Source organism: Magallana gigas, chromosome 6, assembly GCF_963853765.1.
Source record: "Magallana gigas chromosome 6, xbMagGiga1.1, whole genome shotgun sequence".
In the NCBI taxonomy this organism is placed as follows: domain Eukaryota; kingdom Metazoa; phylum Mollusca; class Bivalvia; order Ostreida; family Ostreidae; genus Magallana; species Magallana gigas.
Genome location: NC_088858.1, coordinates 54,898,665 through 54,921,290, shown reverse-complemented (window position 1 = coordinate 54,921,290; position 22,626 = coordinate 54,898,665). Strand labels below are relative to the sequence as shown.

The 22,626-nt window shown below is 35.8% G+C and overlaps 1 protein-coding gene across 3 annotated transcripts; it reads left to right on the top strand.

Annotated features, from left to right (window-relative positions):
• The first annotated feature begins 3,779 nt into the window (after positions 1-3,779).
• On the top strand, positions 3,780-22,342 carry LOC105347764 (low affinity immunoglobulin gamma Fc region receptor III-A). Of its 3 annotated transcripts, none has more exons than XM_034467061.2 (8): positions 3,780-3,798; positions 12,581-12,792; positions 15,959-16,104; positions 17,910-18,132; positions 18,450-18,473; positions 19,373-19,705; positions 20,770-20,799; positions 21,533-22,342. In XM_034467061.2, exons 2-8 carry the CDS (start codon positions 12,729-12,731, stop codon positions 21,649-21,651), a joined length of 939 nt encoding a protein of 312 aa, XP_034322952.2. In that variant the 5' UTR covers positions 3,780-3,798; positions 12,581-12,728; the 3' UTR covers positions 21,652-22,342. The 3 variants fall into 3 exon arrangements, with proteins under 3 accessions (XP_034322952.2, XP_019930685.3, XP_011455267.2); XM_020075126.3 differs by lacking the exon at positions 3,780-3,798 and adding an exon at positions 11,788-12,003; XM_011456965.4 differs by lacking the exon at positions 3,780-3,798 and adding an exon at positions 11,800-12,003 and having other exon boundaries at positions 15,959-16,092.
• The last annotated feature ends 284 nt before the right edge of the window (positions 22,343-22,626 follow it).

Genomic DNA, 22,626 nt, shown 5'->3' with positions numbered 1-22,626 from the left:
AAGGAGTCATTCTATGAACATTATGAGGTGATCAAACACGGTCAGGTGTGATCAAATCCAATAAAGCCGGAAGGGTTGATAACCTCATAATATTCAAAGAATTTTTCCTAATATTACCAATATCTCTATAATTTTCAGCAATTGTTTGATTAAACATTTAAATAGTCATAGATGAAATGTATTGGACTATACATTACAAAATCGATTCTTAGTGTTATTACTGATGAATTTTAAGTATATGTAAGGCGTCATTTATGTAAAACACCGCGATGCGTCATCATACAACGATGTTTGGTGCGTCAGTGCATGCGTCAAATTGCGTTCGTTGTTCAAAAAACCATTATCGACCCCCTACTGAGATACCGGTAAAAAGACATTATTTGTATTAGGTAAAAAAAAAGGGGGGAAGAGGATTCTAGTATGAATTTATGAAAAAAGAAAGCGCTGTACCTCAAAAGCTCTGACCCCCCCCCCCTTCCCCGACATACACAGATAAACACACGGAATAAGTTTTTTCGCTCTCGTGGAGGAATAAATAAAGGCAAACTCCCACCCCCATCCCAAAATTGTTCTGTGCATGCATTTTAAAAGATTCCCCATCAGTAAAATTTCATTAAGCACATGGAACCTTAAAAAAAAAATATGGTGTACTTTTACATGCTGAATTGAGCAGGTTGGCACCTGAAATAATAGTAATTTCAATCATCCGAAAACCACTTGAATATAAAGATGGGAACCTAAAATGTTCATTTATTTTATTTGTGAACCATTTCATATGCCATGTTTTGGAAATATAGGGCCCTAAACAGAACCTGAAATATTTGCTAAAATTTGACATGGAAATTAATAATTTGAAGAAATCAAACAAATATTTATAGTTTGAACTATTATTTAATTATGATTTTAATGTAGTATGAAGTTGAACATATGTAGTGACAATAAAAGTAAAATCTAAGTCAAAATTTAAGAATTCTTCCTTTACTGGGGGCTTTAAAGGCCAGTACATAATGAACACAACAACAGATGTTTCAAAATTTTTGAGTTATCAAATTATAACGCAAATAAAAAAATTATAGTAATGTCATCTTTCCAAATTTTTGCATACAAATAGACATACATTTAATGTCTAATTTAAAAGTAAAACAAGTAGGGGTCACATCTCAAAAATTTGAGATATAGCATGAAATAAGTTAATTTTTTAGCAAAATTGGACTTTATTTTTTGTTAACATCTATGATATATAAGCTAAATATGCCAAATATATCAATAGAAATATCAAAATATTGTTTAAATATGTTTTAGAACATCATGAATATATCGTAATACACAAAATATCTAGAAGATTTGGTCTGCGCTGAAAATTAGGAAGCTAAAGTAACAGTATTCTAAAACTAGTGTGTTATGAAAATTGTTCATTTCCTTCTTAAAAACCTTCCACCACAAAATATCATCACTTATTAAAATTGGTAAAAATGTAATTTTTTAAAAACAATTTTATTCAATAAAGTTTATTTGGCATTGTAAAATAAATATGTAATATGTCATGCAGAATTTGCAGGTAACCCAAAATGACGACCCAAAACTTAAGGAGCGAACCTCTTTAATTGCTTGTTAATTATATATATCCAGTAAACAGCATTAAATGAGTAAGAGAGGGCCCCTGCCAATAGACTTGACATTGTATGTGATCGCGATTAAGCTTGCACCTATAGACTCTAACTTTAACAATGCCAATCAAAATGCAATCTCATATTTTGTGGCATGCTTTTTTGAATAAAAAAAAAGGAATTATAGTACAACAGGGACGGGTTGTCGACATTATTTTATATACCTAACGGGTTTTTTTTTACTTCTTCCCATGAGAAAATTAGACCATTCAGGTCTGCTCTCGACTTTCTCCTTGATTAGGCGCCGGATTTGACACACCATAACTAGTCTTTGTGTGACAAGGTATATCTGATTTATATCGCAGATAAAAACCACAGATAAGAAAACCAAATTAATCCAAAACTCTTCATTTAAGTCCTTCATTCAAAACTCTTCATTCCAAGCTGTGTGGCAAATTCTACATGCAGTTTCGGATGGGCGGCGTTGGTTTGATATCAACATATGTTATTGATTAAATCAAATGGATTGGACACAAGTTCTAAATAACATAAGTAGTCTTTTCCTAACAATAATATTATAAGTTTTATCAAAATAAACCACACAATACATTATTATTTTAAATATTGGTTTAAACATATTTTACTGCATAAGGATATACAAATAAATTAGAACGCAGGCTTTAAAATTTAAACATAGAAGTTAGGTGGGCGGGGTTAAGGGTTCTGGTCACTTTATTATAGTATTGATGAAGACACTGGCATTGAAACAAGTTCAGATGTTGTATGTTATGTTGTAAAAATTTTGAATGTAAATACAAAATCTACATGTACAACACGGCAAAAATAGTCATGTTGTAAATATTGTATTTACTGTCATGTTGGTAGTTTTGAATTTATACCGGGTGGCAGTAAATACAAAAATTATTATCATGTTGTAAATTTTGTACTTGCTGCCTCCCGGTAAATTCAAAATTTACAACATGACATGACATTTACCCTGTAAAATCAGCTGTTACAAGCTGACACTGTATATTAGGTTTCTCAACGTTTCTCGCAGATGTCTTACAGGAACATATGCTGCGTGAAACCTACAACCTTTACACATGGATTTGCTAACAATGTACATGTAGTTAGGTACATGTATATAGTAAATCACTTTATATCGAGTAATAAAACAAAATGTGAATCGAAGATATATCGGAACAGACCAACAGTGTGTTTTTACGTGCAATATTATAGATTATTTTGTATTCGTTTGATCTTTACAAAGAAATTTTGCTATTATTACCGAGAATTTGCATCATGCATTTTTCCAAAGGAGTATAGAATTTGAATTATATTAATAAATACTCTTTCGTACATGGTTGACACAAAAGATTTTGCGTGTTTTTGTCGCATGCAGAGGTTTTCTCTCCTGGCTTTGTCGATAAAATGATTTTGCTAAGTAAGGCCATTATAACGAGAAAAATAGCTCGTTATAACGAGATCTTTTCTCGTTATAATGCGATCTTTTTTCGTAATAACGAGATAATATACTCGTAATAATTACGAGATAAAAATATTTTTTCATGTGGCCCTATTTGTCTTTCGTAAGAACATCGATGTACGCTTTAAGAAAGTGCGGACGCGTACGATGTCAACAGATATTGAGACAGGGTCATAAACACTCGATGCCTTGTCAGACTTTCCGTTGTTATTTAACTTTGTTGTAATTCAAGGTTTGTCTACAAATCTTGTATAGCCTGTGTCATTGATAACCAGGAATTCCTCGACTGTGTTTTTGTTCAGACGGATTTAAAGCGACTTTTAAATAAATGCTTACATGCGCGTATTATTATCAAAATTATAGGCTATATTGCATGTTTAAACTAATTTCGATTAGACGTTTATTCCAGCAGATTGTACTAAATGCTTATAATTGCATTCTTCCCCATTTTGATCGAAGTCTTATTTTGGTCTAGAGCCTTCAAGCAAAGAACGGATATTAGAGCTGTCAATGGGCGATCTATAGATAACCCACTCCGCCATCTCAAATTCATACTTAACCCAATGGCCATGTTATGTTCCAGTTTTGACTTTTACACAAGGATTGTCTGCCAACCAGTTCGACTTATTTTGAAGAATTTACATAGTCATCACAACTTCAAAAGCGACCGAAAAAACTGTTCTCTCCAGATAGAAATGCCAAGCAGTACGTACGTGATATACCTGTTGTACAATATTTATGTTTGTTTTTACATGTCCATACTGTCTACGGTATGGTAATGAAGATATTGATACAAAGAGTGATTTACTATATACCTAACGCAATATATAGCACCATTTACCGAGTATAGCGCCAGAAAGACGCACCGGTGACAATCCAATGACAACGGTTTATAATTCTTTATCTCATTAGAATATTCATGTCCTCTTTCGGTTGCCTAAATATCTAGGTAATTATGGTAACGCTGCATTTCTTTCTTGGAGATTTATTACATTAAATGGGACATTTCTTCAGTAACCACACAGTACAAATGTCAATGCATGTAGGAATGGTTACAGATTCTTTTCTAAGTCTGGAATGGTACAAGATTGCAGCGACTTAATATGTTGGTATGCATATCAAGAAAGGGCGGTACCTTGAAAAGTCGTGACCTTGCCCATATATAGCGAGCATGTGACCCCGGTCAAGGAAGTGTGCGGATGATGTACCAGCCAAGTGTGTGTGTGTGTGGGGGGGGGGGGGGGGGCTCAAAACTAGATCAATTCTTCTCATGGCGGGTTTTGAAAATAATATGCTGTTTATGTCATTCAAAGTGTAAATGACAGCGTAAAAATCTTGGAACATTTTATTACACCATAGATAATTGTTGACAAATACTAGCATTATTCAATCAACAAAACACTTTCTTTGGTGGTTCCTGTGGGTATAAAGCTAGAGAATTGCTAAGTAAATCTCATCTGTAATAATTCATACCATCGTGCGATGATGTACCATGAAAGAAAGCATCTCATATTTGTATCTCTCTCTCTCTCTCTCTCTCTCTCTCTCTCTCTCTCTCATATTATAAATTGTTTAAAGTAAGTAATGAGTCACGTTATGTCGTAATTCGGTATTTCCAGCATCAGATCTAGAATGATGACAATCGGATTTCTTAAAATAGAAAATACTTAGTAGATGTATAATAAATGTAAAGTATAAATGGCTGTACTCTCTACAATATTAGTCGAATATCATCAAACAAACTCTTGGTATCAAAATGAAATGACAGAGAATGTTATTGAGAATGGCGAAAACGTTTGCAGTGGATATGATCGAACTGTGACTTCGTTTTGGATGTTTATTATTTTGATTATTTTAAAACTGCACTGGTTCTTCGTTTTATTGGAAAATTATTTGTATACATTTACATGTTCTAAATGTTCTCAATGACCAAGTGGTTAATGCATACGGACCAATTTAAGCAGCTTTGAAAATCCATCTTAGATTATAAAATAGATATATTTTGAAAACATAAGTGTACAATGGTATACAAGCTAAAATAGTTTTCAAAACGTTTTAAAACACTTAAAATAATACCAAAAAATACCAACACCCCCTCTAAATAAGTGCATGGCAAGAATGATATATGTATGCACTATGCAATCGTTTGCGCTCTCTCTCTCTCTCTCTCTCTCTCTCTCTCTCTCTCTCTCTCTCTCTCTCTCTCTCTCAGACTTAGAACAGTGTTAGTTGTGTTAGGGAGGAGGAACAGAGGACACTGGTTTGTACCTATATATTCTAACTTTTGATTGTTATTCAATTCAGATTATTCTTTTAAACCATTAAATGGGTATATGGCGTTCATCATACTTCCTTACAAACAAAATTATTCGATGTTTTGTAATAATGTCAAAACATTATTTTTAAATTGCATTGAATAATAGAAATATTGGTCAACCAAAACGGGTACCTGTGACGCGAGACGGGGGGGGGGGGGGGGGTGTTCTAATCAAAGGCACTGTGCTACACGAATAACTACGTGGTTGTAATGAAAATACCGGTATATGCTCAAAACATATTACTGTCGAAAATTAGGCAAAGCAAAAAACAGAAAAAAAACGCTTGAATCTGATTACAATACATTAAACTACATGCATGTATTTGTTCTGTGTAAACATTTCGGTAGATATTCTGTCACGCAGACATTGCTGGAATACCAATGAGGCCTGATCTTGTTGGCCGTCCCTCGGTAACTTACAATGGTTGCTGCCGCCGTCTGGAGAATGTCTCGCCCAGAACCGTGTATAAATATACTTACATACTTACACCTTGTGCTTCCCGTAAAGCCATACGTTAAACTTCCCTGCAAATGAAACGTTTATCTCGCGCCGTTAAATATGGAAATATAGAAAGATCAAATTAAACTTTAAAAAATAAACCTTATATATTCCAAACATCCTTCCAGATTCCCTCATTTTATCTATCTATCAATCTATCTATCTATCTATCTATCTATCTATCTATCTATCTATCTATCAACATGTATCTTTCTTTCTTTCTTTATCCGATTTTCTTTGGTCAACAGGCCCATGTGTGGACAGATAAATAAATTATCAAGGTTTTGTTTTGACTGCGATATCCAGCTAAAAACCAATCGACTGCTAATTATTGAAATTAAGTACATGTATCACCATGATCCATATTCATCAAAAGTATCTCATTATCTCGCCCAAATACCAATCATCGGGATCGGTATTCCTTTGGTATAAATGTAATAGGCTTATTCCGCGGTGATCATATTTATTATCCCCATGATCCATGCTGGGCCCCAGGACGTAATTCACATCTCTGGCCACCAGTTTTATCGATAATTAAAGTCTGTAAAGTGTTTGTGAACGCATATTTTCGATGCGGTTTACGGAACTTCAAACTAAGTAATATTTTAAAAGTATCAAAAATCTAGATTGTTTTCATTATATCAAAAACAATGTATACAAGTTTAATATTGTACAATGTATATGTAACCTTATCATCATCTTTATGTCAGTATTTTGAAATGTTGACGTTTTAATTGCTTTGACGACTTCTCGGGCTTTTCCGGTAAGCGGAACGAGCTCAGTTGGAAAGGCCCCGATTCTACTGCCTCATAATTTGAAATACCTTTCCTTAAGCCTAATATCACTTTAATATTGATACATGTCTTAGGAAGCGTTTTGAAGCATAATTTTTTGTTCACCCTTCTCCCACGATTTTCGATCCCGATGTAAATCGTTCCTCTGTCGCCATGTTGTCCTGTCACGTGGTCAATCTGTGCTGCGATACGTCGATATGTCAAAACTATTTTTTTAACTGAGTGTTTAGCTTTGACAAGGAAACTGTGACATTTATTTTCAATTGACATGAATTAGCTTGCTTTTGATGTTTGTGGCGTATTAAAAATATGAATTGATTTCCTGTGGTTTGACATCTCTAATTTTGCTTTGAATTAATTCCTTTTGAGAGTTGATTGTCCAGATAAACATATGCGTAGTATTTTTTACTGTTTCTCTAAGGAAATTTGGTAACATTTGAAAGATATATTTTGACAATATCAAGCGATTGACTGTGAATGGGGTCTAAAAATGTAGACGCTCAAAGCTGCGGTAGATGCTTGTTTGTTATAGAGTGAACAGACCTACGGTGGTATGGGACACCTCCATGTTGTGACATTTTGGTTATCGAAATAAACAATAAAATGAAGTGTAATTATATAAGTACAGCTGTAGTTTCTTTCCCGATATCGTCACCTAACAGCGTACAATGGGTTGTAACAGTGGGTTACGGTTTACTTCGAATCTGCAAGCCGTGAGTTCGAATCCCGCAAGGGGTTTTACTCTTTTTACCTCTTCAAATATTTTCAGAACCTATTTTTGGCTAAATATTGTCAATTTTGAAATTCTTAACCTGTGAAAGTTTTCTAATTATCATGTACTCTATCCCCATTAATATCTACATATGTCCCATACCATCTTAAAGGTAGACGCTTGTTTGTTTTATAAAGTGATCGCGGTTTGAGCGGTAGACGCTTGTTTGTTATAAGGTTAACACTTGCCTTGATAACGTGTTCTTTTCTAGCTCTATTAGAAATAATTATCTTTTGTTTCTTTCTTCCAAGACAACAATGTAACACTTACATCGGCAAGAGTGCGACATTGAATTGGAAGTCTTAGTACCGTGTTACAGCACACCAAAGTTTGTGTAATAACAACCAACACAATTAACCAACACAATAAAGATTACTTCCTGGACAATGTCTCAGACGTTCGAAACATTTTATAGTCATTTGGGACGATTAAAATATTTGAAAATTGATTGAGCGATGAATTTAATTAAACAGCTCATAAATCCATAAATTCATAGAATCAAAAATAGATTCATAAATAGAAGAGTCATTCTTAAAAAAAAAAAAAAATTAGTGCTGTTAGTTTAAGATAAGGGAAACATGGGAGTTTTCTTACAACATGTAATATATAGTAATGTTTCGTCGATTTCGGGTTTGAATGTGTTCCAGTCTCAAACGAGTATTAGTCACAGTGCATTTTCCTTTTTATCCTTGATCAGCTTAAGGATTAAAATTTCTCATAGGAAGAATTTCCATCCGAGATTTTTAACTATTATATATAGTGGTGAAGTGTAAAATCTGATATCAATGTCTCCATCTAGATTTTGATTGTGTGATGAACAGAGGTGCACAAACAACACATGCTGCGAGAGGTTATCAAAGAATCACCCGTTATATCGATCGGGATCGGACGAACTTCAATGGCGACAATCGTTGGTGAGAATTTCGTCAACCGTAAAGCCGATTTTTTGATACCGCCCCGGATAATTATCGCACGTGTGCATTGTATTGTCATCCGGGTAGTTGGACATCAAAGACGTGTTAAGGAGGATCAACGGTGTCCAAAGGGTGTCGCGGACCGTGAAATGGCCCTCTGAAGGACAGAGACTGTGTAATCTGTATAGGAGGGTGCTGATCCCGGTGATCAGGGCATTCCATTGCAAATTCCAATTTCACGTGTATATACTAGTATGAAGTTCTCGTTTGTTCTATGAAATTTTGATCAATCTTAAACTGTCCACCCCACCCCCATCCCGTCCGTCCGTTACAACTCGATGTGTGTAATCATGATGGGAATGGCATAGTAGGTTTGCAGACAATTTCTGGGCCATCGACAAAATAGTCCTGATCTTTTCTCCTTTGGGATATGGGATAAATACTTCCGCTACTGTCATTTTCGGATGTTATTTGGTCAGACCGTATAAATGGCCATTAAGAACAAACTTAAATAGATCTGATATTCAAATATCAATGGCACAATGATAATAGTTTAAAAGGTCTCTGCACTGTCGGTAAGGGATCTCCGTGGACATACATGCGGTTCAGATTTGTTAAAAATCTTGGACCATACAGTTAAAAGTATCTTAAAATTCCTTAGCTTTGACTCTGAATTGAATTAAAGGGGTCTACATAGTTGTGGTCTCTTGCGAAACCTATCATCCATTTCCACTATTTAAATCATGTGCAAAGAGAAAAAAATGAAGGTTTTTTTGAGTCAGAAACATGTTAGGTTAGCACTGAGGGTTAGCGATATTATGCAAAAATGCTGACGATGCGTCGACAGGCGTCCAGTTTATCTCACGTCAGCGGCCCTCCTGTTTGATCTAATTCGGATATATATAGCCGTAATACCGCTCATTATAGAAGCATTATTTTAATGAAAAGATAATAGGTGCGCTTTATATATATATTTAAATTGAACATTCAAGAAGTACTCTTGAGAGGCATAATAGAACATGTGTTCTTGTGTTATAAAAGTTCTGCACCAAACTGTCGATAGAGGAGTTAAAATAACAAGCCGGGACGTGGCCTACATATAAATTAAATGTTGTGACCGAAAAAGGCCTTAATTAATTAACATGTTAAATATACTGTCTGCATGTTAAGAGGGGCTGTCGACGCTGCCATGATAAATCAGGAATCAAGGTCAATCTTTGGAAATAATGTCTTCGTTGATAGATAAATCGTATCAAACATTTTAAGGATGTTATTTATAATTATCTATATTTCACTCTGATTACTATTGATATTGTTCTGATTTTGGGTTTTGTGAAGGATATAGGGTCAACGAATTCATATCGAATCATGGCTAATGGTTACACGTGATCTTTTCTATAAATATTATTTTTAGCTAATGACAGTTTAGTATAATGAGACTGAAAGGCTTGGCGATGTATAATTTCTTCACCAAGAGCGAGGGGTTGGTACCCGCCGGATAGTCCGTCCAAGGTGCTGAAACAAACAGAGAAGATGTAAACAATTGAAATGAAACCCATTAGAATCATCATATTAATCGCGATGATCTAATCATAAACAGTGTGTAAATATTTGGATTGATTATCCAAAGAGTAAACTGTGAGTAAATATGCTCCACCGGATTTCAGATAATAACTGGAGGACTAAGCGCTCTTTGTAAAAGTAACACAGAGAGAGAGAGAGAGAGAGAGAGAGAGAGAGAGAGAGAGAGAGAGAGAGAGAGAGAGAGAGAGAGAGGGGAGGAGAGAGAGAGAAAGAGAGAGAGAGAGAGAGCTTGTAGCTTAATTAGATGCTCTCTTTTGAAGAACTATCAATGTAGTCAACCCCACCTCTATCCCACACACACATACAAACATTCTCGTGGACGACCTTTACTTCTGAATATTTTACATAATATGATTATCAATCTTCATAGATATCTTAAATTTTTCTTCATATGTATTAAATGTACTTCAACGCTTCACAAAATGTTGAGATACATGCAGAACTTCAGTTTATGTTTTTATTTGAGAGTAAAAATACTTTAGACAAAGATACGGCACATTTAATTTACATGCAACATCACATCCATCCTAATCCCTTGATATAGATCAATAAATACATGTACAGGGCATTATGATTCGTTAATTAACAAATCTGACATAAGTAAGTTAAATGAAACAAACTACAAAATATGAAAGGTCACTGTTTGCAAATTGCATTCCATAGCATTGAGGTTGGGGGAGCGTCTTCTCTCGATCAAAATAAAATAAAATCTCCGCTCTCATAGAGCGTACCTCAAACTTCTTGTTGACTTTTATACATAGCTTATGTCTTAAGATTAAACATTACAGGCCAGTCAATAAATCTGGGAGGAAAGTATATTAGGCAACGTTCAATGTATATGAACTTAAGAACTCGGTTTGAACAATTGGGCTGTCGCTATTTCTGTGGTTAAAAATGTCCGCGTGTCATAGGGTGTCGGCGGAAGGTTGTTATGAAGCCGATACTTTTTAACTTTTAGACGTGAGATAATATAAATTTAGCGACAGGATTACGAGAAAAGTAAACAGAAAATAGTTTATTTAAAGAAAAGAAACACAAGTAGGTCAATACAACAACGTGGGTACGGAAAGTTGACGGGGGGGGGGGGGGGGGGAGGGGGTGTTATTCAGTCCCGTGCAGTAAGTCTGGAGAGCCCAAAGACTATTACACAGACAGTGTGGGGATCAGAACAATTATAAGATTTACTACCAACAACAAAACTATCTCTTTTTCCCACATTTATTCTAATCGTCTTAAAGGTGATAGGATGACCAACATCGCCATCCTTTGTATTTTAAATACCTAAATTATCTGTCACTTTTAAACAAGATAAATAAAAGAAAACCTTTTCTCATGGGTTTGGTTTTGAATTCCGCATACAATTAGTTGCATATTTCACAAACATGTATATATATTTAGATGAACATATGAGCTCGAACCTTTTGTAAGTAATGCCAATGTAATTACTGCACGCTCCAATGTAAAGCTTTTGTTAATCAAGATTTGTTGTGAAAAAACACAACCCCATTCAGACATAAGAAGGGAACCCGAAACAGACAGTTTGCATAAAATGCTCTAATCCTATTAATAACTATTCATTTGAATGCGCGCTTACACAAATAACTGGCAGCTGGCATTGAAGAGAAAAGAAAAGAAAGATTGCGAAAAGATTAAATGTTTCTCGTTTTCATTTCAATTGAATTTAAACATCTGGAGTAAGAAATGTGTATTATCGTTTTTGGTATATTAGCGGGGTGTTACAGATCTAGTCAGCGCAGTCCACGGGCAATCGATGTGATGTGAATATACTATGTTAGATTGACAGCCGATGAGAACGCCCCCTGTACCAGTCATAAAGAAATCATTAAAACCTTCCCGCACTGTTTAAATTGTATCTTGTGAATCAACACGCTAACAGGACCTAGCTTTGGGTACAAACTATTTTTTTATTCGCACGGGATCGGAACTTATTTCTGACCGAGTGTCACCGAGTTAGATCCGGGCATTTGACGGAGCGCCGTAGTTCCGGACTGTCCGGTTCCTGGGGACCGGTAAGCCTCTTGGATATTTGTTTAGTGAATATGTCTTAAGACCTCTACTTTTTTATCAGTTGTTCGGATCTTTTTATTCTGACCACGCGTGTTGATTAGTTTGGTGTCAAACTGTCTATGAGTATTCAATGAATAAGAATCATTTCGGACTATCGTAAAATATTTAATTAACGTGCTATGCTAACGGAGAACCACTTGTGTATGTTTTCTTTGCAGAGCAAAGGGTATCCTACTATCATTGAAATCAAACGTTATGTGTTCTTTTTGAAGGGATAAAAAGTGTTAACACGAGACCGGGCTATAGATTCCTAATCACTGCGTTCGATCTCTGATCACGTAACTGTCGCCCCACAGGATCCTAAGTGGGTCTCTATAACTTGTGGGGGTATGATTTACGATCCGGCCCCGTCCCAGCACTTGTTTCTGGGTAAACAGAATAGCCCTTAAGGAGATTAACATGTCTTCTCATATAGCCCAATTCTCTGTTTACTCTCGTCCTCAAAGAATTATAAAAATACATTTAGCCGTTTTTGATGTTATCTCGGTTTGTTTTACCATTTTGTTTTCCCTTTTTCAGCGGGTGGATCGCTCGAAGAACGACATAGCAGTAGTTGACCTATTTGCGTCGCGGACATGACTTGTGTTTTTGCCGAGGACTCTGGAATGGTGGTATTATTCCGGGGGATTTTAACATTGTGAATTCGACAGAAACTACATTTCTTAAGATGATATGTTCACTGGAAGCATGGAAATATATCTATTCATTGATTTTCGTGTTAAACTTAGGAGGTAAGGTGCTTGTATGATTTAATTAAACAATCGCTCTTTTATTTGACATGTTTTTTTCACAATCAAGAGAGCATTCGCACACGAATCACTTGGTTATGTAAACATTTATGTTTGAATTGAAAAAAAACTCGAACGGAAGGGAAAACATGTGCACAAAAAATTGGTAATGCACAATAAACCGTGCCAGTGAATGTTCCACTGATCAAATTTAACAAAGTGTCAGTAATTCCGGCGTTATCTGTAAGCTTGTAAAATCATCAAAGAGAATGAAATAAAAAAAGGCTCGTTTTCAAATTACCCAACTCTGTCAAATATTGTCAGTTAAGAGAGGCCGATGAGCAATGCTGATTATCCGATACCGTCGCTGCCGAGCGCTCATCGAGGGAAAGCGACGATTTTCCATCTGAGGAATCTTTCTGGTTCTCCTGGAAATGGATCATTTGACCCCCCAGTGTGTTTTGAGCAGACCCAAGATTTTGTTTTCTTTTTTTGCAAAGCGGCGTAGACAGATTAAGCTCTGAGTGATGAAATATACGTTCAGATAGAAGCCAAAAACGCCGAACAGGGAGAGTAGGGAGTGGGAGGGTCAAAGTAAAAACTACGTGCTCGGATCCTGAATTGCCGGGTCCTCTCTATGACTCGTCCCTCCTGTACGTGTATAATGATTGACCGGGTCTTTTGTATTCGGTGGCAGGTATTGATAGATCTTTCCTACTCTCCGCCGTGATTAGAGGTATTTGAACCATTGTTTGTCGTCGTCCGTTTGCCCTCTAAAAACACGTGCAGTGGTTTGATTTTTATGATAGAGGTGGATTTCTCGGTGTAATTATCTGTTTATACAAACGAAGACATGTGTATTCCATTTTCCTCCCTTCTTGCAGAATTCTTTGACAGTCGACTTCTGTATCACCCCCTAAAGCATTCACCCGGGTTCTGGAATGCCACTCAGCTGGCTCTGGTTTTATTTTTGGGGTTCGCGTACTTTTAAAATATACTTTAATTTTCACCATACATAATTTGAATTTCATCCAAATGACGTTAATGAGTTTATTAATCTGTAAAACAATAACATAATTAAGTGACACTGTTAAATTTACGGGCACCAGTTACACTAAGTAGGGCCATAGTTTTCATAATTGTGATTGTTTTTTTCTGACGACCAAAACTCTTTCCAATCAAACGGGTCAGATTTGGAACCGCCGCTTGTTTCCATACAGTGGACAGCAGAACAGCAGGAGGTCAGTTCGATCAACCAAGTGCTCGGCAACCTCTGAATCAACGCATTAAACGCGACCTTGTCATCTGTTTGCAGTCACTGAATCAACACATCGAACGCGACCATGTCATCTGTTTGCAGTCACTGAATCAACACATCGAACGCGACCTTGTCGTCCGTTGTCATTCCTGATTTCATTATGACGGGATTTAGAAACTGATTCTCTGATTCGTGACTATCACCAGAAACACTTAATTCTTCATTCTTCTTGCCTCCTGGCCTCCGGGTTCAAATTGTGAGGACTATTAAGAAAAACGATAACAACGCGGACTTTTTTTTTCATCACATAAGATAGCTCTCCCGCCGTTGGGCTGACTGATGAGCCGGATTTATCTAAATATACCGGTTCTAGCGGCCTCGCATACAATATTATTAGCAAAAAGTTCGATGTTCTAGACGACATATTTGAGTTGAGACAATTTCGGGATACAGACGGTCGTGGGTGTTAGGTCCGTGACAGAAATCAAATCGTTTAATAATACTTGAGCTTATTCTCACAAAAAGAAAAAAACCCTCTTCATCCCAAGCATCAAGTCCGTTTATATCCGATAATACCTGTTTATTGGGCAAAGGAATTTTCTGCTGATTCGCCAGGGATAGTTTAGTAATTTTTGGAATTATATGTCTTTTTTTCAAATTTTCTCTTTTGTGTAAAGAGAATATAAAACTACATTTTCCATAAGCGTGATAAGAGGGAATCCCAAAGCAAACAATTTTCTTTAGAAAAGGCTATTTTTGACGCTCGATGGATCAACGACTTTTTTTTTATATAGAGAGTCTCTTATGACAGAATAAACTATTCAGACACAATTTTAAATAAAATTTTGTATTCTTAAAACCCTTTCTTCTAAATACAAGATTTCGTTGGACCTTTAGATGTAACTTTTTCTTGCAAATACATTGGGATGGGAACTCCTGTATTTGTCTTGCATTTAGCCAGAAGGTTTGATTAAAGTATGTTTTATCTTTTGATAATGTTTATAAAAATATATGAAAACATTCCAATGGTTTGATGCGCACAATTCATCATCTATTTTAATAAATTAAAAAAAAACTCATGAAATATTAATATACCGACTCTCGCGCGCTTAATTATGGTCAGTTCCATTAAAAAATCATTAACACTCTGTTCTTTTGTTGTTAAACAAAAGCAGAAAGAAAGCTGATGTACGAGGCTAATAAATTCAATTCCAAATCGATACAAGGTATGTCATTGTAAGGAACCCAAAATACGGCAAGTTCTGCATACATTAAGACTGGTAGCAGTTCTATAAATATTTAGCGAATGAAAAGAATATTCAATGTTAACGTCCCTTGTTAAGTTGTGCCACTGATTTACAATGAGATACATGATTGAAAATTTCTGTCAAATTGTGTTATTTTAATATCTTGCATGCATATCATTACGAACAATCGGCGGACACTGTTTTCATCTTCACAGGCAGAATACATTTTATTGCCTTTTAATTGGGAATGATGACATTTTTCAACATGTTGACTATACGCCCTCGTCACAGAGGGGGAATTTTGCATATTGTGATATTACACAACGCAGTAATCTAGAATTTTGTAGTTAATTCATAGCGTGCACGGCCGAAAGGTCGACAACAGGTCAAATATCCGAAAATAAATCCGGGACAAGTTAATCCAATTAAATCAGAACGTCGTGAATTTAATAATCTTTATTATAAGCATTGGATTTGATCTCTTTCATTTGACAGTAATACTGCAAAAAGAGGTCTTAATAGTATAACAATACTGTGTCTAGCTTTGTTATTTTTTTTCTTACAATATATATACATGTAATTGAAATGAACATACCAGTTTACCAATGTGCCGCACAGTATAAAGAGAATGTATGAATAAATTCCTGTTGTTGTTTTATTTCAGTGGTCTGTCAGACAACTTTCCGGTACACAGACACCCCACGATTCCTGGACACAGGTCAAGGTTACAACGTCACAGTTCACAGGGGTCAGAAGGCGGAGCTAGCGTGTAAAGTGGAAAACATCGGGCCCAAGGAGGTGGGTGTGGCGGTAAATAAAATGAAGGTGGTTAAAACCCAGTCCTAATATTTGTGGTATTTCTTTATTATGCATTTATTGCTGTGTGTATAGAAGTTTTTATTTCTGTAGAATTACAGAGAACTCCGTTTCTTTAAACGTTTTAATAACCCAGAACGTTTATAACATGGATATGTTTAAGGTTGTATCCACATAAATTTAAACATCAACCAATATAAATCATTCCCTTGTTTGAATACGAATCGTGGAGTACAAGTTTTGTTTTACATCTCCAATAAAAACGCGCAAAGATCTCAGTGTACTTACAATATTCATAAAAACAAAGTAATGGCAAATCCGTCGGAATTCTCCTAAAAAATCATTTTCATTCAGAAGGCGTGTAAAATTTCTGCGAGAAACTGTGATGAGAAGTTTAAGGGTTCTTAATATTTCAACATATATACGTGAAATAAACTGATTGTAACCAAAACCAGGCACGGTTTAGACATATTGTCTACTCAGGGGTGTAAATCACAGCCCCCGAGAGAAGGGGTCTGGTTTAGGGGGATAGGCAACAAGTATTAAATTTGTTTTAGAATCTAAAAAATGATATAAAATTGCGTACTCCTTAGGTACAGGATCTGAACCCCGTGAGGCTGGAGCGGATGTTATAAGATATCTGGCATTTAAAGTTAAGTAATTCCTGAAGGAATATAAACTTCCTTCCCGTAAATTGTCATATTCTCCACACATTGTGCAACGCACGACTTGCACAAGCTTGTAATAGAGCGGGAATGCGCTCGCTGTAATGAGGATTGCAGTTGCTTAATGAATTGGCAAGATAAAATACTGGGATTCATCCGAGGGTCTCGGCGGAAGTGTTAACTGGCCGTAACGAGGCAGGGCGGACATACAATCCAGACGGGTCACGGTTCAACAGATTTCGTATTATTATATTTGGTAATGAATTCCTAAACACGCAATGAAATCACAATATTTTCCTGTCCTTTGCATCTTAATGGTGATAATGGACAGAAATATGACTGAGTGATATTTCGTGCACAATCCCCGGGGGCAAAGGTCTTTTTAAAATCCGTGTCGAGTAACAAAAATTCGATATCTGACAAATGCATCCTACTATATTAAAGCGACAAGGGGACTTGCACATCTTGTGATTGTAAAAAAAACGGCTTTAATTCAGCAGATGTGAAGAAATTATTGAATTTTACTCTTTTAATCAAGGTGTCTTATTAAGCAAATATATTTCCAAAATTAAAAATAGAAATGTTCATTTCTATTTAAGCTCATGTCGTCTTTTAAAACGGTGTTTATTTATCACATTTTCTGACATAAATTAACATTAATAATTTCCTTAGAATTTGAGCAACTGTTTACCTTACCATATCATTTCTCGAATATTGCATCATTATTTGTTTGTGTAGGGGTGACCGTTATTTAAGAAGCCTATTTAAGAAGAGACTTTATTCACCATGCTTTGATGCATATAGAAATTATGTATAAAACATTTTGATTTATGGCTACAAACAGAGTGCTTTATCTATATAAATGCCGTTATGTTGTCTATATAAATGCCGTTATGTTGCATATCCAATGTACGTGCGTATAGTAAAACCTAGGTGTACCGAATGAGCATATAGTAAATTAAGTCTGTTTTAATCTTCTTTGGAATGAACGAGAATATTTTGACTACCGTATTTTACCGATTTTTCACTGGGGTTTATCAAATAAATGCCTTTCTTATTTTTACACAAAGGCTGATTGTTATCTATTATAGAGTTTTTTGATCGAATGAAACAATATTTGAATTTGATTTACAGGTGGCTTGGGTCAAAAAACCAAACCCGTTTCCTATCGCCATTGATACAGAAATATTTGATCCAGCCATGAAGAATATCAGAATAAATCATGAAAGACATTCCCATAACTCTCAATCCTGGAATCTGGTCATTGAGCATGCGCAGCCCTCCGATTCCGGTGTTTATGAGTGTCAGGTGACATCAAAGACACCACTCAGTTTTGACATCAATCTACACGTGTTAGGTAAGTAAATATGAGCGCTAAGCTTTAAAGTAAAAAAAAAATTGTTACCCCCCCCCCCCCACCCAATTTTTTTAAAATTATGCTACTTGAGAGAGAGAGAGAGAGAGAGAGAGAGAGAGAGAGAGAGAGAGAGAGAGAGAGAGAGAGAGAGAGAGAGAGAGAGAGAGAGAGAGAGAGTATAAATTATTAAAAGATTAATGCAAATTCCTTTTAATGCACTTTATTAGACATACACACCTTCTCTTCGATCTTGCGATCTATTTTGCTAATTCAAAGCACATTTCAGCTCGAATAATCTTGTTTTTCATTTATTACAGATTCACCACTTATTTTGGAACCGTGTAAGTAGACAAATAATTTCTTTTTAGCAAACACATTAAACTTGTTTTACAAATCGAAAGTATCCCTCCAGGAAAAGATCGGGCTAACCCCGATACTCTATCTCTTACAGTTCTTTGATCCTTCAAACGATTAACTTTTATTGGAGGGAGTCGATTTAAAATTTATTACGTATTTGATGTTTTCAAAAGATATGTGGCAAGCACGTTAACAGGTTATAAACCGCAACAGAATCATTCCTAACATGAAATGCAAAGATTCAAAAGTTAGAGTTTTTTTTCAACCTCCGCTGTTTTCCTTAACCAGAGAAACACTTATAGTACGTGGCTGTCAGTCCATCCATTATAGTCTAGACAATATGTTTACGGAATTAGAGACTTGACCAAAAGATTACACATCATTTCGCCGATTCCTTCACAATTCAATTGAATAGTTTCATTTATTATGAATAAATTGATAGATACCCAGATAACTGCACTCCATGACAAATTCTATCACGGCACTTAGTGTTAAAAAGAGCAGCGAGCGTTTGACGCCATTGTACTCATGAATTATTCAGAACTGCCTCTGTCCTCCGCTGCAACAAGAACTTTTTCACACAATAGTACAACTATCAAATTCCCCATATCCTGCAATATTTCGTAGATTCGAACATATTACACCGGTTATATTTCAATTTAAGATAATGCCTTGCAAAAAAAGCAATTGAAATATTTAAAGCAGTCTGCAATTATATAATCCTGGTTGAAAATACATTATTTGTTAACAGCGTTATATGAGCTGTTTAATTGATCAGTGGTCCATTTTCAAAGCATCTATATGTAATAAAATACACCCCGCAGTTGTGACACATCACTCCGTATTGAGAATTTTCAGTTAATTTTGCTGATTTATTTTGCAGCCATTGATATAGTGGATGTCAAGGACAACAAGATCGTCAACCTGTACGATCCACTGACCTTGACCTGTAACTCCACCGGGTCACGTGGTCCCCCGGACGCTATCGATTGGTTCTTTGAAGGGAACCTCGTGACCAATCGGGATCAGCACTGGAAGGGCAGGATTCTGATAACCAAACGGGTCCATGAGGAGCACCCTTTCTCTCTGCTTAGTGACCTTGTTATCAGCCGGACGGAAATGGGTGACCAGGGCCGCTACATCTGTAGGAGCACCACCTACACCGACCCCACCAGCTCCATGCCCACCATTAGTGCCGAGGTCATGATCCTCAACAGTAAGTGTCCACTGAATAATCTAGACATCGGTTAGGGAAATTGTATGAATAACTTGGACGACTGAAGAGGCGATTGAATAATTAAAACAGACATTTGCAGGGACAGAAGCATATCATGGCATTTGTAGTGGCAATAGAATGAAATAGAAATCTTTATGGGACAATGGCATAACGATGCATCTGTAGGAGCGATAGGATATCCTAGAAAATCAGAAATAAAGGGATAGGGAAAGGAGGGGGGGGGGGGGTAGATCATCACATTCATTGCTTGGAAGAGCATGACCGGGAGATTGTGGTAGGGGAACATGTATCAACTTTATTCTCAAGATAAATTAATACGATTTCAAAAACCATGCGTTTATCTCATTTTTCCAGCATCAATACTCCGATTTTTTTACCATGAAAGAATTCGATACTTTTACGTACTAATTATGCCTCTAAAAAGTGATGGACTTATTGTCGCAGAATATGTCCTCTATTGAAAAAATTTAGAAAAAGCATGCGTCTCGGAATTGTGATGATATATAATCGGGCCAAGTTTTACATGTAGTTTTTGTATTGAATTTCATATGGATCTAATACTTTTTAAATGAGTACGATAAATTTCATTTTCTCTTAAAAATGTCTTGCATAACACTTGAAATGAAATATTACGGACGGATAGACGTGTCGGTACAATGAGAGAATAGAAGGGTGGTGAGATAAACTAATGACGGCGTAATTTCGGCATATCGAGTGTGTGGGCTTACTGAGGTGTTAAAACAGACAGGTGTCACTGTTGTTTTGTGTAATGCAGATAGATCTTTTGCAAAGGCTGCTTTATTTTAAACACAATTGATCCCAGTGAGATTTGTATACTTTGAAAAAGTATGTAAATATATCGGCATCTCTACACCTTGTCTTAAGCAAAATATATAATCTTACCATCCCTTGGTTCAATAAGATTATATATTTATAAACCCGAAATAAAATGCATATAGAAATCGTTTGATATCCTGGAGTCAATATTTACATAACTTTACCCTGTGTTCAAATTCACAAGTTGTTTTAAATCTTTTTTCCAGCAAAGAAAACACAGAGGCGACGAGATGATGGTATGTACACACTATATTTGTATGTACAGTGTAGTCTCATTCACAATCCCCTATTGTATAGAGCGTATTCTCAGTCAGAAGTCCCCATTAGATACAATGCGGCGGTTCCGGTAACACTGTTTGCAGAACAATGCTGGATAGGAAGCTGTTACGTACACTATTCTGTCTTGTAGCTTACTGACTTTGTTTTCTCTGGACTGTTTCATTCATCAAAATACGCTTAAAGGTGGGCCCTAGTTCAAGTGTTCAAGTTCAAGTTGAAGTGGTTCTATTATTACTTTTTACGAAAGAGTTTTTATATCTTTAACACACGAGTAACAAAACTTCATCTTTTTTTTTAAATGGGATGGGTCTGTAGACAACCCTAATCATGATCATTTCAAAAGCAGAACGAACTGACACAAAGTCATGTGAAAATTTTATTGGTACATGTATATACACTAATCTGGCATGGAACTGTCTCCTATTCATACGTGTAACATAAAAATAACTTTATAAGGCGATCATTGTTGGCTTATTTTATGACAGGTAAACATATTTACATAAATTTTGCTTAACGATGTTTTAAATTCTATCTTGATGTATACATGTATATCTAAACCCTATTTCAATAAACGTCAGAGCATAATCATGGTCTACTTATGTACCAAAAACTTAAAATTAACTATTTGATTTACATGAACAAACTATGTTGAGTTTTTTTTTCAATTCTTTTTATCATTTTATTTTGCAGTAAGTAAACTCGAGCAGAAAGAAAGATTTGTAGAAAATTCAGGACCTCGTGTTGGTTCAGAAATTTTGACCTTCTTCATGTTTGTGATAGCGGGCTTAATACAACTGGAAAATGGGTAGTAAGGAAAAAAAAGAAGCAAATTTATCCAATCTAGTCACGTGAGCATGAACCGGAAGCCAGATATTGGCGCGTAATCAGTAAGTCGTCATCATTCTGGACCGTCTGACGTTATCGAGCGTTATTAATGGCGAATTATGCCATTATCGACAATGTTTTATCATTGGCCGGTAGATTAATGCAAAGTGTGTGAGGTTTTATTACACTTAAATCTAGTGATTTGGCCGAGTGATCATTCAAAATGGCGACAGAGGCGATTGACTTGTCTGGGAAGACATTCAATTTTTCCACATTTGTCGCACTGTGTGGTAAAAAATAATCAAACATGAAAGAAACGATTAATGGTTGTGAAGCGAAAAGAACTCCCACCGGCTATATGTTATACCGGCCAATTACAACGGTTACACGCTGTCGGAATTGGCGACTTCGGCAAAAATCGAGAGATTTACCTTCCATTATCATCTGATTGTTCTGTATCATTATATTTTATTCCAAATAGAAGCATAATCATCGTATGACAGTGATGTAACCGGCATTGCTATTGATAATCAGTGTTGTGTAAATCGTCCTATTCTCTTAGTCAACATCGTGAACTGAACAATACTTAAATCTTTTTTGTTCTTGTATGTTTAACTTATTTCGTTATATCTACTTACTTTTATTGTATTGATACATAAACTTGTTATAACTGACTTTGTCTTGTCTTGCTTGTTTTTGATTTTGGTTTATTTGATGGGCCTTTTTTAAAAAAAAAATTTTCGGGAAAAACGCATTTTATTTTGCGACTTTCTTGAGATTAGTGATGAACCGGCGAATATTAGTGTAATTCTATGTTTTAAAAATTTTCTGCGACGTCTATTGACATGAAGTGTTGACTATTCCCCAACGAGCCATTTTCTCCGTATGCCAAAACACAGAGCATCTTTTCCACGATAATGTGTGACATTAGTGATGTGTTCTGTCGTGGGATGGCAGTC

What these genes read in the sequence shown, in the direction of transcription:
- LOC105347764 (XM_034467061.2), top strand. Translation starts at nt 12,729, where the DNA reads ATGATATGTTCACTGGAAGCATGGAAATATATCTATTCATTGATTTTC. An exon ending in TTTCGTGTTAAACTTAGGAG is followed by an intron (nt 12,793 to 15,958) that starts GTAAGGTGCTTG and finishes GTTTTATTTCAG; the next exon opens with TGGTCTGTCAGACAACTTTC. An exon ending in ACCACTTATTTTGGAACCGT is followed by an intron (nt 18,474 to 19,372) that starts GTAAGTAGACAA and finishes TTTATTTTGCAG; the next exon opens with CCATTGATATAGTGGATGTC.